The sequence below is a fragment of the Xiphophorus maculatus genome, chromosome 13 (assembly GCF_002775205.1).
Source record: "Xiphophorus maculatus strain JP 163 A chromosome 13, X_maculatus-5.0-male, whole genome shotgun sequence".
Classification (NCBI taxonomy): domain Eukaryota; kingdom Metazoa; phylum Chordata; class Actinopteri; order Cyprinodontiformes; family Poeciliidae; genus Xiphophorus; species Xiphophorus maculatus.
Genome location: NC_036455.1, coordinates 15,234,778 through 15,254,100, shown reverse-complemented (window position 1 = coordinate 15,254,100; position 19,323 = coordinate 15,234,778). Strand labels below are relative to the sequence as shown.

General features: G+C 43.2%; 2 protein-coding genes across 7 annotated transcripts; one reads left to right on the top strand and one right to left on the bottom strand.

Annotated features, from left to right (window-relative positions):
- Window positions 1–1,174: 1,174 nt before the first annotated feature.
- LOC102223516 lies at window positions 1,175–10,102 on the bottom strand. 3 transcript variants are annotated; one of them, XM_023345201.1, is made up of 3 exons: window positions 10,040–10,102; window positions 4,852–4,918; window positions 1,175–3,909 (listed from the first exon to the last, which is right to left on the bottom strand). In XM_023345201.1, exons 2-3 carry the CDS (start codon window positions 4,910–4,912, stop codon window positions 1,358–1,360), a joined length of 2,613 nt encoding a protein of 870 aa, XP_023200969.1. In that variant the 5' UTR covers window positions 4,913–4,918; window positions 10,040–10,102; the 3' UTR covers window positions 1,175–1,357. The 3 variants fall into 3 exon arrangements, 2 of the variants coding, with proteins under 2 accessions (XP_023200969.1, XP_023200968.1); XM_023345200.1 differs by lacking the exon at window positions 10,040–10,102 and adding an exon at window positions 8,333–10,028; XR_002753720.1 differs by having other exon boundaries at window positions 3,817–3,909; window positions 4,273–4,918; window positions 10,040–10,084.
- A 54-nt stretch (window positions 10,103–10,156) lies between these two features.
- fbxl6 (F-box and leucine rich repeat protein 6) lies at window positions 10,157–19,275 on the top strand. 4 transcript variants are annotated; one of them, XM_023345204.1, is made up of 10 exons: window positions 10,157–10,213; window positions 12,033–12,470; window positions 12,566–12,724; window positions 12,819–12,882; window positions 13,042–13,173; window positions 15,147–15,254; window positions 15,327–15,440; window positions 16,492–16,723; window positions 17,590–17,833; window positions 18,740–19,275. In XM_023345204.1, the coding sequence occupies exons 2-10, from the start codon at window positions 12,046–12,048 to the stop codon at window positions 18,867–18,869; spliced, it is 1,608 nt and encodes a 535-aa protein (XP_023200972.1). In that variant the 5' UTR covers window positions 10,157–10,213; window positions 12,033–12,045; the 3' UTR covers window positions 18,870–19,275. The 4 variants fall into 4 exon arrangements, with proteins under 4 accessions (XP_023200972.1, XP_023200971.1, XP_023200973.1 ...); XM_023345203.1 differs by having other exon boundaries at window positions 10,166–10,213; window positions 12,038–12,470; XM_023345205.1 differs by lacking the exon at window positions 10,157–10,213 and adding an exon at window positions 11,316–11,403.
- The last annotated feature ends 48 nt before the right edge of the window (window positions 19,276–19,323 follow it).

Here is a 19,323-nt window from a genome sequence, read left to right as displayed (position 1 = left end):
CACACCTGAGCTCAAAATTGCAACCTAATGTAAAATTTACCAAACTGAAACCTAATTAATATTATTTCTGCATACTGAGGGTCACTTGTCCTGTTTTCCTAAATAATCTGTAATTTCTTACAGCAGTGAAGGCATCAGCCACAGAAATCATTGAATAAATGAGAGCTGGTTCTTTATCTGTCAGATTAGGACGGAAAACGCGGGTCGAAGTTCAGGAAACATGAAGAGGCTTTAAAGCAAAGCCGGAAAGAAAAACCCGTTTAGTGGTAAACAGAATCCGGGTTTTTCCTTCATGTGAAAGGTGGATAAAACTGGACAATACGCCTCTTTACTTAAGAGTCTAAGTAGTGGAAGAACTCAGCTGGAACTATGGTAGACATCTAACTTTTAACACAATTTTAATTAGCAAAGGCAAACAGCACAAGCAACCAGATTTATTATAATGTCCTCCAAAGAAACGGGAAGAGAAAGCTTTGTTTGGAAAATTTGACGTGTCTGAACAGACATTTCAATTTCAGCAGAGTTTTGGTTAAAGTTTGGAGGTGTAATGCAATTACCTAATCAAATGAGAAAATATATAATATTCCATTCAGAATTTTAGGAAAAAATATGAATACATCGTTGTAGTCGATTCCATCCATCATCTTCCTCTTAGCCTGGGGTCGCAGGTCACAGGGTCGGCAGCCAGGGAGACCCAGGTTCCCCCAGCCTCCTGGTCCGGCTCCTCCATGAATCCCAAGGGGTTCCCAGCATGGGGAACATCGTCCTGGTCTTCCTCTGGGTTTCCTCTCGGTGAGGAGGAACAGCAGCTCTACTCTGAGCCCGGATGACCGAGCTGTGATCCGCTCCAGTGAGGCAGGAGCAGATCACAGCAGAACCACATGCCGGATCCCAACGGCACCAAAATGATCCTACAAGGTCTTCCCCCAAAAACTTCTAAACGATTCCAACAGGTCTGTCCAGACAGTCTTCTTGTTTTCCTCCTTGTCTCAATCTACACTTCTAAAAATCGCTCTACTGCCATTCTAGCTGCAGAGTAAGAGAAACAAACACCTTTAAGCTCTTAACCTTCATTGCCCAAAGATTACTCAGCTTTACTTCCTATAAATGTTTAACTTTCTTTTAGATTTTAGTCTCAAAACATTTTATTGCTGTAAAGAATACCTAAACAAAATCAATACAAAAAGAGAAAATGTTTATTTTGACACAGGAGAACAAGTTTGAACTACGAACTACGAAGGTTTCATTTCCTGAAATGTTTGCTGCGGCTCCATGCTAACATGGAGTGGCATAGAATTTCACATTTTCAAGACCGAATGTTAGTGTGGAAAATCTGAAGTCTTTGTATGGTTTCAGCTCAGCTGGTGATCCCGACCTCCGTTGAGGAAGAGTCCGGATTCATTTCTCCGGACGGCAGCAGGCCGCCTCCGGCAGCCGGAGCGGCTCGGTCCTCCGCAGCGCGCCGGCCGGAGGGCCTCAGCTTGGTCTTCCTGGGCGCCAGCACCAGCGAGTATCCAGGTTTGACACGAGGGAGAGCAAATTTTAGCTTCAGCGCCATTTGGGTGGAGTTGAGGCAGTGATGGTCCAGGTGTGGGTTCGTGTTGTTCAGAACCATCTTCTGATACAGGATCTCGCAGCGAAGTCCTTCCCGTTTCTCCAGTCGCGACTTCCCATCGAAGCGCAGCAGCATTTTTTCAATGTCCTGCTGGGTTTTGCAGGGACCTCCGTTTCTGGTCACTGTGGCGATAATGTAGTCCCTGTCCATGTTCTCCTCCTGCTCTTCCTCAGGGACTCTTCTGTAACCTTTTCTCGCCTGAGGGCTTTGCTCCTCTTTCTGGCCTAACTGGGAGCTGTTTCTGCTCCTCGAAGCTTCATCAGAGCTGTTGCCGGATATGCCTTCGTCTTCCTGTGAGCTGTCCAGCTGGCTCTTTGAGGAGTTCTTGGACAGCTTGTCCGGCCTTTTCTTCCTGTATGGATACGCATGGCCGAAAGGATACTCTGCCATCAAGACGGAGAACGTACAGCTGACCAACTCCAAGCACACATCAGTGGAAGGGATCTGGGAAAACATTCCTCCAGGTAGAAAGTTCTTCAGGTGTTCCTCAGTGACGGCAGCAATCACCTTGATGGTCCTTTTCAGACAAGCTCGGATCAGGTCTCGGTTTGTGTGCCACTCGCCACAGAAGCTAAACACCCCGGTGAAGATTTTCTCTTGCAGCGGGAACTGCAGAAAGACGTTGCTGTCCTCCTCCGGTGCCAGCAGCGTGGAGGGATCTTTGGACCAGTCGATGAACCTTTGGTACAGACACAGCAGGAACTGACTGAAGAACGCATACTCTCCTCCACTCTTCAGGAGCTGCCAGTACGGGCCGAGGATCTTGCAGTAAATTATGGCCACGACACACACGAAGCTCTGGATCATGGAGTCATTTGCGTCTGCCGCAACGCTTTCCAGGATGATGTTCGGACATGGGTCGTTGGCAATCGACAGCAGATCCGCAAAGAAGAGCGCCGTCTCCTTGTGATGGTGGATAAGACCTGCTGCTGCTTCAAAGTAGTTATTCAGTCTGTTTGATTGGTTCACAGTGAGTCTGGAGGGGTTTCCCTTCTCCTCACAGAACGCCACCCAATGCTTTCTGTAGTTCGGTTTCTCCGGGCTGATTGGGCTCAGGATATCGCAGGCCATGTGGATGTAACGTGACGTGGCGCTTTCTGGCAAACTGACAAAGTTCTTGAACTTGGGAAGATTATCTCGGCCCAGTTTCACTCCTGTGGACAGGATGATCTCCTTCTCAAAGCTCATGATCTGTGCCTCCACCGCATCGTGCAGATCAACAAGGTAATTAGCGTTGTAGTTTAAAAACACCACCGGGTGCACGAGGGAAGTCTCCTTCCGAACACCGGACACCTTTTTCTCAAACTCTTCCATGGCTGGATGCTCTTTGTAGGTGAGAGCGTAGTGATTCTTCAGCAGATCCAACGAAACGCTTTTGCACGCTTCAGTTTTTCCGCCATAAACACTGGACAGCTTCTGGACGGACAGCATGGCGATGTCCAGCAGAGTCAGGGATTCTCCACGGTCAGAGCTGGATGTCTTTCCGTCATCCTCGCCTCCCACGTCAGCATTTCCTCTCTGCAGCGCAGTTCCTACTTCCTCCCTGTGCACCTCAAGACCTTCACCTTGGGAGATTTCTGAGCACTCATCTTCTTCTTTGACTGTAACCCTTTCGTAATCTTCCCTCCTCAGGCGTTTCTTTACAAAAAGTTTTGGTGATTTCTTTGGAACCAGTTCAAACGGACTCTGAAGCACTTTTTCAATGGCTGCATTCTTCCTGTGACTCCTCGTTTCATAGTTGCGACAGTAAACTTTCAGCTTCTTTATCCTGGACCGAAGGAGCTTGTATGCTTTCTGAATGGCTCCACTCTTACAGTACTCTGGGTTAAAGTTTCTTAGCCAGGAAACAATGACTACTGGGGAAATTTTTTCCCTGGCAACAAAGTTGCTCAACTCCACAATCAGTCCATTTGTGACTTCGATGGACCGTGCCCGCTCTGAAAAATCCCTGAGCTCCAGAAGGTGCTGGCGCTCCACTCCGATACTGTCGCATATCGGGCCAACAAAGTTGAAGTTGACATCTGAATCCAGAAAGGCAAACCTGGCTTCGATGCCCAGGCTCAGCGTTGTTGCAATGCCTCTTTCAATCAAACAGCGGAAGTCAGCTGACTGATGAGCGGGGAAGATCTTCTTCAGCCACTCTGTGATGGCGAGCCAGGGAAAATTATTGTCCTCCCTCAGAAGTCCAACTTGGACCATCAGTCTGTTCTTGCACGGCCCCTGGTTCAGGTCTAGTCCCTCCCCTGTTTGAGGACCAATGAAGTCTGCAATAAGCTTCCAGTAGTATTCGTCTCCTGGAAGCAGAAAAGTTGGACAGAGGTAAGAAAAATCATTCCTGGTGAAAACAATTAAGTAAGAGTTTGGTAGAGCTGCACAATATGCCATATATTACATTGGATGGATGTGTGCAATGTCCAATCATATTATTTGGATGCAACAATTGGCTGGTTATATCATTTCAAACATTGTTGCTAACATTGTATTTGGTTTGCTCACATTAGAGCTGGGCAATAAAATGACAATACGTATCATGATAGACACGTGATCAATATCGATAGAAATATGTCTGACAGAATGCTGATAACATCCCTGAACTCAGACCCACAACCGCACAGCATTCTGGGGGATGTAGGCAGAGGAAAGGCTATCTCACTCACTCTTTGGTTACCTAGCAACAACCTGTTGCCATGGAAAACGGCTCGATGTTGCGTGCGCCACCGTGCCGTTGATATGAAGACAACAACGCGTGAGCGCAGCGCTCTGTGCGGCTCGGACAGGTGAGCAGCATTTGTCCTGCAGGAGAAACAGCCGAGAAACTCAGCTAGCTTAGCTAACTAGCTAGTGTCCATTAGGATTGTGGGAAATGAAGGAATTTGTCAAGAGAAATGTAGGCAATTTGTAGACTTGACTATGAAGTCAAGTCTACAGACTTGCGCAGAACGTCGGCGAATGTGGGAGCAGTTTGAGGTTTCGCCACCGCCTCTCATAGCTGCTGAGAAATAAAAATGTTTGGGCTGAAAAGAGATCATGACAGCTCAGAAATTACAGATAAGAGGAAAGGACGTGTCACAGGTTTGGCGTTGCAACAGCAAACAGAGCCCAAAGAAAAGTCCTGAGTGATTTTCAGAAAGCCTGGAGAAGATCAGGACCTTCCTGTTGTCCTTGACCTTGGAGGTAACAGGAAGGTCGAGCAGTTTGGAGGGAGAAATGAGGTTTGATCAGGTGATCAGACTTACTCAGATTAGCATCATTTACTACCGCTTTCCCATGGAGGGAAAAGTCCTGACCTTCCTCCATGTTATCCTGAAAGAAAACACAGATAGAAGTTATTCAAAGCCACAGGGCAACACAGTCTAGGAAGAAATGTCTATGTTGCTGGGAGAAAATGTCAGCAGAAGCTGCAGCCACCAGCTGGCATTCAGCCATAGGTTTTTAGCCCCAGCTCCAGAGGAGATTAGCTAGGGGCCACTGGCTTATTTTGGGGCAGCAGAGTAAACAAACCTTTATGCAACATTTCAAATAAAATAACCATTTATTAATACACAATAAAAAGGACATAAACAGTGACATGTATAAAATGTGTAATTATCCTCTAATTTGCATAAACATGAGCTCATATGCTGCAGAAAACTAGGAATCAAATGTTTCCAATCTCTGACGTCTATTTCTTTAAATGTAAAATCAATCTACTCAAGTAAGAGTAGCACTAATAACATTACTCAATAAAAAAGTACAGTGTAATAAAACTACTCTTATAACACAAAGCTGAAGTTGGTTTCCGATTCAGGAAATGGCTAAAGGGCGATTCCACCTCATTTTTCTTTACCTTCAGCATATTTGATCTATTTTAGTTAAAAAACTACAACATTGAGACTCTTCAGACCTGGACTGGGTTATTCTGCTCTAATAGCAGAATATTTAAAACCAACTTTGTGATTTGTGAAACTTCAATTCAAGGCAATTTCAGCTAATTTTTCACTACCTTCAGCATTTTCTATGAGAGAAAATAACAAGCTAACAGCAAAATAATGAAAATTTCAGAGAAGGAGCAGTTCAGTTCAGAAGGAGTCACCCCTTCTTGAAGTTTCACAAATCTCAAAGGTTTCACTAATCCCATACATAGTTTTAAATATGTTGCTATGAGTTGAGAATAACCTAGTCCAGGTTTGAAAAGTTTAGGTGTTGTAGTTCAGGAGCTGCAGCAGCAGTTTAGCGCTCAAGTTGCATTTAAAGGCGCCTCGGAAAAACACGTTAGGACGCGTTAATAATGGATTCAACTTTGTAAGGGCTGAAAAAGCCACGGGAGACAGAAGGCGCAGATATGGGAGCCCCTCCTGTATCAAACAGATAGGAATAACAGAAAGTTGACCACTCTGACGTAAAAAACAACAACAAAACAAAAACAACAGCTTCCAGTCCAGGGGGGGCACGGCTGACTCTGTGGACGGGAAATGCCCCCCAATCCAGCCCTCGCTGCCAGGCCTGGTTTTACAGCATGCCATGGCCAAAACACCTCAGTGGCATTTAGCTCCAAACTTTGACTATGCCCCTCAAGAGATGGGCTTAATTTCAGATTATTATCCCAAAGATGTGACGTTAGGCTTAAACAGCCCAGATCACCACACTGCCACCACCATGTCTGACAGTACGTATGAGGTTCTGGAGAACCAGACTAATCATCTGTTAGTCTGGAGTTTCCGGACTAGCAGATGATTCGTTCCTCTGTGTTTATGTATTTCTGAACATGATTTGCTGCTTTTTGAAGTCTACTTCAAGGGTTTTCAACCTGTGGTTCCAGAGCCACAAGTGGCTCATTGGATCTTCCACAATGGCCTTAGTAAGTTGGTTAAAAAGTCCAGAATAACCAATTTCCATTACATGATTTTTCACAAACATCAACATCCTACAAAAGAAGATTCGTCAATCTTCTTTTTGTAATTCTTTGATGTTTTTCTTTGTTTTTTAAAACCAAAAGCAGAAATAAACTGGAAGTTCTTCAAAAATTATCATACATTTCCTATTAAAATATTTAAATTGACTTTTGACAAAAGGTTCACATAACATTTGTGGCTGTAAAGTTTTTTTAGCTGGACGGAGGGTAAAAGTGTCCGCAGAGTGACCTCTGGTCTACTTCATGTTGTCAGTCAGGTTCTATTTAAGTGACTTTTTATTTCTGGAGGTCTGCGAGAAATTGCACTAAGAAAATGTGTTTATTCATGTTTAAGTCCCAATTAAACAAGGAGATGTGTCAACATTTTCACATTTCCAGTGAATCTGAAAGGTTTTATTCCCTAATAACTGCATAACAGAACATTTACATTTTACAAACTCTCTCCGTATTTATCAGACCTATTCTTCTAACATTCCTGCAAAGTCAACTTATTATGGTTCACTTTACAGCTTCTGATAATTTGCACAGAGACAAGAAGATTTGCCTTGGTTTAACAATGAACCTTAGGAAAAGCAGAAACAAAGCATTAAATCAGCCATTCTAGGTGTATTTATGAAGTATAAATATAAAGGTTCAGTTCTGAAAGAAAAAAGAAGAAACTATCCAGGATGAATGGATGTCTATTATGCACTATTTTTATACTAAAACAGCATAAAAGATAAAGGGGTAAAATGTTTCTCAACTGGTCTCTCAGTGCAATTGATCAAATTTTCTCGATGAGAAGTCTGGGCACAGCAGAGCCCTCTTGTCCTGCAGGGATTCACCCTGGATTCATTCATGATAACAGGATTTCTGCTGTTTGGTGCTTGCAGATTCCTGGCTTATCGACAAATTTGTGACGTTCTTGGCCGAACTAGCGAACATTCAGATTGTTGGTTGGAGAGAGACACAAGTTGGATGCAAGTCTTGCTGAGACTCGCAGCCCAGCTGAGGACTCCAAAACTCACTAATGGAAAGGAATCCATCTTGGAGAAGTTGCTAGTTTCGGCTCAGTGGAACAACCAAACTAATTTGGATGTTTGGGAACTGAGATGTATCGGAGAGACTTTAGGGAAGATTGAAATTTATAATCTACCCAACCTAAGACATTCTGTATCTGAATTAGTTTTCCCCGTGTTGCCTTGGAAGGGCTGCATATTTCCAATCTCCTTGAAGATATGTAAACATAACGCTCCTTCCCACCTCAACCTCTCCTATTATCCATGCAGCTGTGGAGCTGAGCGCTCCCAAGGACACGCCTCGATAACAACAACTTATCGGACTTCTGCCGGGAGGCTGAGAAATGTGGTTTCATAGCCCTGTGATGTCACAGAGGATATTTACTTTCACTTCTAGCAACCCAGAACAGGGATTAGAGCAAACTCAGAATCCAGTAAAACTACCTTAGCAACTACTTTTAGACTCCTATTCTTCCAACCAAGAAAAGGAATTAGACCAGAGGATACTTGCTAATACTTATCTAGCCTGAATAGGAGTATCTAGTTTATATATTTTGGATCAACATTATTAGATTATTTTCTTTTTCCTTCTTCTTTTGCTGCTTCCTTAGTTATTTTGTTTGTGCTTCCTTTTAATTTATGTAAAGCACCTTGAATTGCCTTGTTGCTGAAAATGTGCTACATAAATAAAATGACCTTACCTTTATGAAAACACTGTCACATGGAGAGAAATCGGGAAATTCAAACACTATCTAATACTCTCTTAGATAGTGCAGAGCCCCTAAAGGGACATGGAGAAAGAAAAAAAAAAAAGAAATCCCGACTTACTTTCTCGAGATCCAAAAGGTCAGAGACATAATGAAATAATCGCAGCGATGGAGGAGGTTCATAGGTTTTCTTTTATAAACATCCGATCAGTGCTTGACAGAAGGTTTTCATATAAGTGAGTCATTAGCGGCCATGTTCTGAATATCTGTGCTACCCAATAATCCTCCTGGTGGCAGAGCGCAAAGGAAAATCTGACGATGGCACAGATCGTCAGATTGTCATACTATAGCAGCGCATCTAGACATTTATGTCGGGGTTACCTTTCAAAAATCGCTACCGTCACGCTTACAAAACCATAGCAGTTAGTAAATATAATCGGAAATCATTCTTTAAGTGCCGGGGTTTAAGTGGCGCTTAGCAGTTAGCATTTAAAAAAAATATTTAATATTTAAAAACCACCAGATTCCTTCATTTGAATATCTTAATAAACTATAGACTGGCGACCTGTTCAGCGTGTCCCCTATTCGATGCACTAAATTATTTCATCAGAATGTCTACCTGTTAAAAATGTGTGATTATATCGGTGCATTAAAACCCTGCATCACAAAAGTCCTCTTCGGTAGCGCAGTTTTACTATATCTGAATTTCAAACAAAATGTGTTGTAAGAATAAAACCGTATCAGACATGCAAACACGTTTTTATTTAAATTAAATACAGACATCTAATCCCCGTAAATTCCTTTTTTTGCACATTAATAAGTTGTCTGGCAGTTTTCAAATGTAGCGCACCGTCAAAATGTATTAATCAAACTGCACAGGTCGCTGCACCTGAAATGAAAGGGTAAAGCTTATTCATATGCTGCTTAATAATATAGACACTCATACATATATATTTGTGTGTGTGTGTGAGCAGAAGGTGACTCCATAATACACAGCTTCAATCACTCCTAATACCAATATGTTTAGCAGGGTTTAATAAAGAATGTATTGTTAAACCAAAATATTTAAAAGGGGCAAAATAGCTCACAAAAACAACATTTTGTTCTCTTGGTTGAAGGGACTTTCTTGTTTATAGAATGGTAATTAGACTAAACTAAAGCGATTACAACCGCCTGTCATGTAAACCTACAACATGAAGTAGCAGAGCAGCTTGAGGAAAGCCAATTCTAAATCATTTAAATAGGGCTTACTGTAATCTTCGACGAAATAAAACGGACGGAATTTCCACAGGTAGGATGTATCGATAAGGAAGATGCTGAGTATGCAGACGTAACATCTGCATGCGGATTGACGAGGAGCACAGACAGTCAGAACAGCGCAAGATCTCGAGAAAATAAGTCGGGATTTCTTTTTTCTTTTTTTTTCTCCAGGGGGGCTGCGTACTTTTCGCTTGTGTAAAATCCAAGCCTGGAAAAATACAAAGACTCAATAATGGCTTTTAGAGTTATTCCTCTTTCCAACACTTGGAACTTAATTTTATTTTCTCACTCACCTACACAAAAGATGAAAATATCATTAAGATATTTAAACCCGAATAATTAAACAGCAGACTGAATTGTAACTGTTGTTCTGCAGGAATGCCTATCCACAGGACCATGAGTTAGCGCCGAGGAGCAACAGCTACTGTTAGCAGCATTTTAACTGGAATAAACTCAGCTAACTTAAACAACGTAAAGCCGATTTCGCAGACAGGCCGTTATATTTAGTTTGCTAATGAATAATTATAGATTTTAAAGGAGTGGAAATAAACTTTCACGAAAAACTCACCCTGCAATCAGCCCAACTCGACTTGCTGCTTAAAAAAAACGAAAGATTGGTGCTGTTCCGTGATTGGTCAGATTCGCCTAAAGGCGGGCGGTTGTTAAGGTCTTGACCAATCAGAATAGAAAGGCGGAATGCATCCTGGGTCTGCTGCAGCTTTTAGAGCTAGCATCAGAGAAGGTGACGTAAATGCTTGCTTTTTCTCTTCAATAAGCGGCGTGTGTTGTATATAGTACCTGCCGGATATGAACAGCTTCCGGTCCGTGTCGCCTTAAGATATATTATACAAAGTCATTTTGTTCAGTTATCGAAGTTAGCTGATGCTAGTTAGCCGGTGCTAGTTAGCCAATGCTAAGCTTCGGGTTGTAAACAAGCAACATGCGCGCGCAGCTTCATTGGAACTGAAAGGAAGGGAAAACGAGTCTTAAAACATTAGAAATAAACCAGTAAAAGTACAAATTTATGGTATGAGGACAGCTTTAAACTCAGGAACTTTAACTCAACTGGAAAGATTATTTTAGGTTATGCAAACAACATAAATATTCAATAAAAATCACCAACTACTGATTTGAAAGCCCCAGAGAATAAACACACACTGTCTGTCCTTTCTATTTCTGGCAAAAAATAATCATGAACATGACATTAAGTCAACTATCCACAATTTCAAAAGAAAAGAAATTTTGACCAAAGTGAGTGAGTGACTGAGTGACTGGATGGATGGATTAAAGGTAAATGGAAGCATGCTGATTCACACGTAGTCAAAAAATATAAAAACAGTAACAGAAACAGGTCAGTAAGAGCAAATTTACAGAAGAAATAATAATGTACAATTATTAAAAATAGATCAAACTAATTTAAAACGGAGTAGGTTAATTTAAAGAATGTTAAAAATGAGCATATGTAACCGGATAACTTTCTGCGTTGTGCTGGTTTTATTGAATGGTCAGGCCATGACGCGGTTTGTCTTTAAATGGATGGTTTCTGAATTTGTTCTGACGAGAAAAACCAACAGAAAACAACCGCCCGCTCCAAGCCTTACACAAAACAAAAGTACATAACAAAACTAAAGTTAATTCCTGCTATTTTGCAATTGTAGGTTCACTTAAATGTTTATATCACAGAATGGATTAATATATTACAATGGTGATAACAAAAATTAACTTCTAGATCTATACATAAACTGGATGTATTTACATGAAAAATATACAGCACACACCTCTCTGGCAGGACAACATGACAAAAGGGGCGGGGCTAAGGGCGCAAACAATTTACAGACAATACCACAGAAGAAGACATAAAAAGGCGGGGCTTAAAATCTTAAAGTTACATGGTTAAAACAATGACAGAGTTTTTACAGGTGTTTCACCCAGGTAAGGAACAGCATGAATAACCAAAACAAGACATTTTGTGTAATTATAACAAAAGAGAAATACAACCAGGTTACAGATGGATATTTATAGAAATATTAAAACAACAGAGTTGACATGGAAATGCGTAAATAAGAGCTGGTTAGACTGGGTTTGGAAGTGGAAGCTGCTGGTGGGACTGGTTTATCCAGAGTGAGGTCTAGGGAACCCGAAGGCAACACCTCAATTTTATGTTTGTTGACATAAGTGGCTTTCCGTCAGGACCTACCTGAAAAAGAAATATGTTTTCACATTTGTACAAGTTGCAGAGCATGATATGATGCTACTTTGTGAATTCTTATCTTTACTCTTTTCTTTATAATTTGTGGCTTTTGCAGAACATCTGTAAAGTTCTGGAACTGAGAATAAAATTATTCAAGCTCAAATCAAAGCAGAAACAGATTACACTGTTAAGATATCTGAAGGATAATTAAAGTTTTTTTTGCAAAATGATCTCCTTTTTATAGGACAAAGAAGCAAGATTACAATTTAATGTGCTTGAACTTGACCGTGTGAAAAATGTCTAATCAATTAATTTTCTGTTTTTGTGTCCTTCCTGCTGACCGCTGCTGTTCTGGGACGATTAAAATCAGGACAGCAGCAGCGATGGACGCCTCAGCCCAGAGTGGAGGAGCGGGCGGCGACGCAACGGCGAGGAAACCAGCGCCGAAAAGGAAGGCAGGCAAAAAAGCAAGGAAAGCCAAAAAGGCCAGAGTGTCCCAACCCGCATTCACCATCCAGCAGGGCGAAGACATGCTTCTCTACATATCCAATACTTCGTCTCAGTCTGAAGGCTTGCTTTGGACTAGCAGGAGGAAAAAAGTTCTTAAAGCAAAGTTGCTTAAGAATCAGAAAAAGAAGAAAAAAACAGTCTGTCCTAAATCTAGACTGGAAAGGAAAGCAGTGAAGGAGGAAGAAGACAACAGATTTCCTGAGGAGGACAGGTGGGGACAGCTTTTACCTGAGGAGGTGCTGGTCAACATCTTCCAGATGTTGGTTGTTCAGGACGGCGCGGTGCCTTTCCTATGCAGGTATTAACAGCATTTCACATGAGGAGCTGCCTTCAGTCTGTGGTTGAGTGGATTCAGAGTTTGGGGTCCGACTCGCTGTTGTTTTTGCGGTGCAGGGTCAGCAGAGTCTGTCGCCTGTGGAACGCCGCCGCTGCCACTTTGACTCTGTGGAGGAAGGTGGCGGTAAGTCAATGCTGGATCCAACCAGCGAGAGGTCAGACCGAGAAGACCTCAAACAGGATAAAGGAGACATTTACCTGGCTGGCCCAAAACAGGTCAGGGCTTCAGACGGTTTAATTACTGATTTATATCCAAACTAAATAGCAAACCGCCTGATACCCTTAAATATGAGTCGTTGTTCTTCTTTAGATTCTCCCAGCTGCGTGACTTCACTCTCTGTCACTGGGCAACCAGCGTTGACTTTGCTTTAGAGGTAATGCTGAAACAAAAACAGTTTAAATCTGCTGCTTCCCACATCATCTGAAAAGCCACATCAGTTATTCTCCACTTGGTTATCAAAGATTACAAAATACTAACTACACATTTTCTAAACTATTGATAATTATGTTTCTCTTATTTCTATCTCCTTCAGACTGTCTCAGAGTTTTGTCCTCACCTGCGTTCAGTCCACCTGTCTTACTGCAGAGGTATGACAGGCAGCGGCCTGCGCAGCTTGGGCCTGCACAGCCGCACCCTGCAGCGCCTCAACCTGCAGCATTCAGAGGTTGGTGGGATTGTTGGTGGCATGGTTGGTGGGCCAGTTTGTGGGACAGTTAGTGGGATTGTTGGTGGGTTGGTTGGTGGGATGGTTGGTGGGATAGTTGGTGGGATGGTTGGTGGGCCGGTTGGTGGGATTGTTGGTGGGTTGGTTGGTGGGATTGTTGGTGGGATTGTTGGTGGGATGGTTGGTGGGTTGGTTGGTGGGATTGTTGGTGGGATTGTTGGTGGGATTGTTGGTGGGCCGGTTGGTGGGCCCATTGGTGGCATGGTTGGTGGGCCAGTTTGTGGGACGGTTGGTGGGATGGTTGGTGGGACTGTTGGCGGGCCCATTGGTGGGATTGTTGGTGGCATGGTTGGTGGGCCAGTTTGTGGGACAGTTAGTGGGATTGTTGGTGGGTTGGTTGGTGGGATGGTTGGTGGGATAGTTGGTGGGATGGTTGGTGGGCCGGTTGGTGGGATTGTTGGTGGGTTGGTTGGTGGGATTGTTGGTGGGATTGTTGGTGGGATGGTTGGTGGGTTGGTTGGTGGGATTGTTGGTGGGATTGTTGGTGGGATTGTTGGTGGGCCGGTTGGTGGGCCCATTGGTGGCATGGTTGGTGGGCCAGTTTGTGGGACGGTTGGTGGGATGGTTGGTGGGACTGTTGGCGGGCCCATTGGTGGGATTGTTGGTGGCATGGTTGGTGGGCCAGTTTGTGGGACAGTTAGTGGGATTGTTGGTGGGTTGGTTGGTGGGATGGTTGGTGGGATAGTTGGTGGGATGGTTGGTGGGCCGGTTGGTGGGATTGTTGGTGGGTTGGTTGGTGGGATTGTTGGTGGGATTGTTGGTGGGATGGTTGGTGGGTTGGTTGGTGGGATTGTTGGTGGGATTGTTGGTGGGATTGTTGGTGGGCCGGTTGGTGGGCCCATTGGTGGCATGGTTGGTGGGCCAGTTTGTGGGACGGTTGGTGGGATTGTTGGTGGCATGGTTGGTGGGCCAGTTTGTGGGACGGTTGGTGGGATTGTTGGTGGGTCGGTTGGTGGGATGGTTGGTGGGCTGGTTGGTGGGATTGTTGGTGGCATGGTTGGTGGGCCAGTTTGTGGGACGGTTGGTGGGATTGTTGGTGGGACGGTTGGTGGGGTTGTTGGTGGGCCGGTTGCTGGGCCCATCGGTGGCATGGTTGGTGGGCCAGTTTGTGGGATGGTTGGTGGGATTGTTGGTGGGATGGTTGGTGGGACTGTTGGTGGCATGGTTGGTGGGACTGTTGGTGGGATTGTTGGTAGGATGGTTGGTGGGATTGTCGGTGGCATGGTTGGTGGGATTGTTGGTGGCATGGTTGGTGGGATTGTTGGTGGCATGGTTGGTGGGCCAGTTTGTGGGACTGTTGGTGGGATTGTTGGTAGGATGGTTGGTGGGATTGTTGGTGGCATGGTTGGTGGGATTGTTGGTGGCATGGTTGGTGGGATTGTTGGTAGGATGGTTGGTGGGATTGTTGGTGGCATGGTTGGTGGGATTGTTGGTGGGATGGTTGGTGGGATTGTTGGTGGCATGGTTGGTGGGCCAGTTTGTGGGACGGTTGGTGGGATTGTTGGTGGGTCGGTTGGTGGAATGGTTGGTGGGCCGGTTGGTGGGATTGTTGGTGGGATTGTTGGTGGCATGGTTGGTGGGCCAGTTTGTGGGACGGTTGGTGGGATTGTTGGTGGGATGGTTGGTGGGCCGGTTGGTGAGATTGTTGGTGGCATGGTTGGTGGGCCAGTTTGTGGGATGGTTGGTGGGATGGTTAGTGTGATGGTTGAACTACTTCAGGAGAAAATAATCTATTCTTTTATGTATTAACTCTAATCTTTCGAAAGAGAGAAGTGTGAGTAAATAGTCTTAGATCCAATGTAGTCGTTCAGAACAAGCATCTAATAAAAGCTTTATAATAACTGATTTACTGTGATTTAATCATGAGCTGGTTGATCTGAACAGGTTCTCAAAGTGTTTTTCCTTTGCTGCAGTTTCAGGTGGAGGGACTGGTGGACTTCCTGGAGGAACATGGGAAGCAGATTAGGCAGATGCTCTTCACCCGCAGCCACAGGAATGACAAAGTCCTGGCAGCAATTGCTGTGAGGTTCATGTTTTTATGCCTGCCTACTGCTCTGAACTCTTCTTACAGATCGATGCGCTTGTCTTTGCAGAAAGGATTTTGTCCTGATCTGGAGCTGCTGGAAGTTAATAAGAAGCTGGACAGTAAAGACACAGAACTGTCTGTTTGCTTTCAGTCGCTACAGAAGGCCTGTCCCAAACTGAAGGTCATTAAAATCTAGTTTTACTAAATGATTCAAGCTGAAGTTTTCTGTCTGATGAAGAACTCCTCTGTGCTGATTTAAAGCAAATGTTAGTCACAACTTTCCAATGGCTCTTCACACATCGCATGGTCTCCAGACCAACCAGGATCAGCTGTGATTGGCTGTGGTTGGTTGTGATTGACTGTGATTGGTTGTGATTGGTTGCATTATTGGGACACCTCCAAATGGAAGGCAGGCCACCCTGAACGCCTCAGACAAGCTGGATCTGCACAGTTCCCATGTATTTCACAGAGGAGGTTTCTGCACCGTCATCATCAGTTCCAGTCCTGCTGTGGAAACCATCAGAGACCTGATGTGAAACTATGAAGGAGAGTTTTTCTGCCTTCCTGTTGGATAGATTCAAACAGCACTCTGCGTTTATCTCTAAGTGAGTGCAATCAGACGGACATAAAGTCCAAAGTCAACAAGCCTAAAAGCTTATTTTAACGGCACCTATTAAAAATTTCCTCCTCATCACTGAATTATATGCCAGGATTTCTCTTTAAAATCAAGTTTTTAAAAAAATGTACCGTGAAAAACTTGCTGCTGTTAACTATCTAATAATGCACAATTTGGAGGTGTGTGTGTCTGGTAGTTCTTGCAGCTCTCTGATGATGAACCAGCATCACGTTTAGTGCCTGGAGGTCTGGTCTTACTCAGACCTCCAGAGTCTGATTTCTATGTTACGGTTGGAAGGGAGACCCAGTAAATCAAAAACCTTCCAGATATATTGAGCTTAGTCTGCGATGGACTGGTGACCTGTCCAGGTGACTCCGCCTCTCACCTGTTGACCTCTGGGGATAGGCACCAGCAGCACTCACAATCCCACTGGGGATAAGCATGTTGGATGATGGATGGATGGATGGATTTAACTTTTATTCCACAGAAGGAAAAATGTAAAGCATGCAAACAAATGTAAAAGAGTTTTCTACTTATATTGATTTGTTTTGTACGGCAAAGGACTTTTTTTCCCCATTTTTAAATCTGGTAATCTTGTTTTCTCACTTCCTTTCAGATTTTCCGGATGTTTAACATCCAAATTCAGCACAAGGCGATGCGTAAAAGAGACGAGTCAGAAGCCGGATTCCCGCTGCTGGATGAGTTTTGTATCGCCAATACAGAGTATTCCTACATAACTGACCAGGTTCTGCGGGACGTTCTGTTCGGCTCCACCAGACTGCGAGTGCTGGACCTACGAGGCTCCACACGGATCACGACTTTTGGTCTGGCCCAGTTACCGTGTTCAAGTGCGTAAAAGACGCCACATTTCTGCCTTTTCTTCATACATGTTTACTGAGCAAATTATTGAAGCAACGTTAGGAGTCACTAGCTTAGCTCTGGAGATAACTTTACAAATAGTACTTGGTTCATTACTAGCCCTGTTCAGTTCGCTTCAACCCAACTCCGGTCCGTTTGCCTAGTCAAAGTCCAGTTTAGTTGGTGAGGTGTGAATGCTAATCGACCTCTGACCTCTGGCCCTCCAAACCTGGGTCTGGGTCAGGTTGAAGTAAACTCTGGTTCGGTTTGAATTTGTTGTTGGAGCGGAGACCGCTCCGACAGCAGGAAGTGGACTACAGCACTGATCTCAAAAAATCCTCCAAATTATTTTTATAATTTAAATGTTTTACGTTTATATTATTGCAGTGAGACTTTCTGACTTTGAAGTAAAACATTGTTATATCATATTAATTATATTCCAGTGTATTGTATTATATATTACATTACTGTTATTATTATCATGTATTAATTATTTCTTACATTTAAATAGATTATTTTACATTATAACAGAACCAGAAAAGGCATTTAAAATAGAGCAAAGCACATTATAGGCAATAAAATGTCTTACAATAATTAACAAATTAATTTTACTTGCTGCAATCTAAAAACACCTTAAAGAGTTTGGATACCTGTTCCTCAGGTCAGTCAGGTGAACATATTCATACATAATAATACATATAAGACATTAGCCAACGCTCTGTTTGCTAAAATGAGCAGCTGAAGAGTTTCATTGTAAAAAATGATTAAAGTTTGTGCAGGACAGTCAGCAGACTGTTCTACTGTAGCTGATATGAGACATTTGCTTATCAGTTTTGCTTTTTAAAATATCTTCCAGAGCTTGAGTGTTTGTTCTGGGGTCAATATTTTACTAAAAACATCGGATTCACGTCAGTGAAGAAGAACCTTCAGCTGCTGATGGAGAAGTGGGGTCCGACGCTGCAGCAGCTCGACATCACCAATCAGCCATTTACCGAGGCCGACCTGGAGGTGGCGCTGACGTTCCTCACTCAGGTTGCTGAAGCTGACACGCTGCTCTCGTTGAACCTCAGTGGCACCAAGATAACAGCGCAGGCTCTCAGGTAAGCCATCCATCACCAGACCTGTGGAGGAACTCTTTCCGTCTGATTTCATGCAAAAGGAGCCAGAATAACACCGGCAGCTCCTTCAACTCTGAATGTATCAGAGGCAACCTGTTAGGATTTGTCGGCGGACTGCAGTGGTTTCTTCTGAAGATTCTTTGAAATACAGATACTAAACCAAATATGCAATATTCAGTGCTCACTGTAATGATCTTGGTCCTTGTGCTTTAAAAGTGTCCTTTGACTGATCCATTCTCCTTGCTGGGTCGCAGGGGGTTGGTGGATTTCTCTAGGAGTGATTGTGCAAGAGGCAAGGTCAGCAGACTATTGCAGGAAAACCATCATGCATGCAGTGGGAGAACATGCAGACTCCATGTGCAAAGAGCCCAGGCTTTTACCCCCTCACTGGGGCAAATATTTCACACTGCTGTTTATTACTATAGTATCTGTTTATGAGCGGTATGTCTGGAATGAACATAAAATTGATAAAACAAAGGTAGAAACATGTTTTCACTCACTTAAAAAAAAAACAAGGAGTTAAAATGTAAATATAGAAACTGAAAAATAAGGTATCACAAAGACAGAACCTTTTAGAAGCTTCCTTCTGCTATTTTACAGCCTGTAAATATTGCTGTAGATTACTGGATTCATCCTTTTCATTATTTTTGTATCATTTCGTGTTCTTCCTGTATCTTTAATATTCATCACCTTGCTTTTCTGGCTGGCAGATATCAGTCATAAGTGATTCTGCTGTTTTGCTTTTTGTTAAAGGTTGTCTACATTTAATATAAAGTCCAAAAAATGCAGTAAATCATACGCAGTAAAAACTTTGATTCACTTGATGCTGTTCTTCTCAAGCCCTGCAGTTGCTAAGTCCTTTTCTCTTCTCTGCACCTCTTCCTGCAGGCCGGTCATCGAACAAATGACGGCTCTGGGCTACCTCAATCTCTCATCGTGTCGCAACCTTCCAAGAGGAGTGAAAAAGATTTACCGCAGCCAGGAAGAAATCCGTGAGCTGTTGGCCAATCTGCACTGAGTCTCTTATTCAGCTGAACATTTGGTGCTTCGTGCCTTTGATAATGTTGGAGAACTGAGTTTTCTTTCTGATTCTTTTCTAAATGTTAAAAAATTAAAGCTGTTCCAGAAGGCATGGGAGGTGGTAATAATAATGCATTTTATTTAAAATACCCTTTATGTATCAAATTGAAATAACAAAGGGCTCATTACAGGGCGAGCTCCCACCAATACTGCACTCACTTCACTCATGCGTCTGGCTTTATTCCCAACACACTCCGGTAGGAAGCGGTTCAGACCTATGGGCTCCTGGGCTTGGATCATTTTTATTTGAAAATATTTTTAATACGTTTTAGAATGTCTGACCAATTTTTTAATAATTCCTCGTAACTAAAACATTTTACAAGTGAAAATAAAATGTGTTTCTACAAAAGGTGTTATATTATTTTGTTCCACTAGAAGGTGCTATTTTAAGG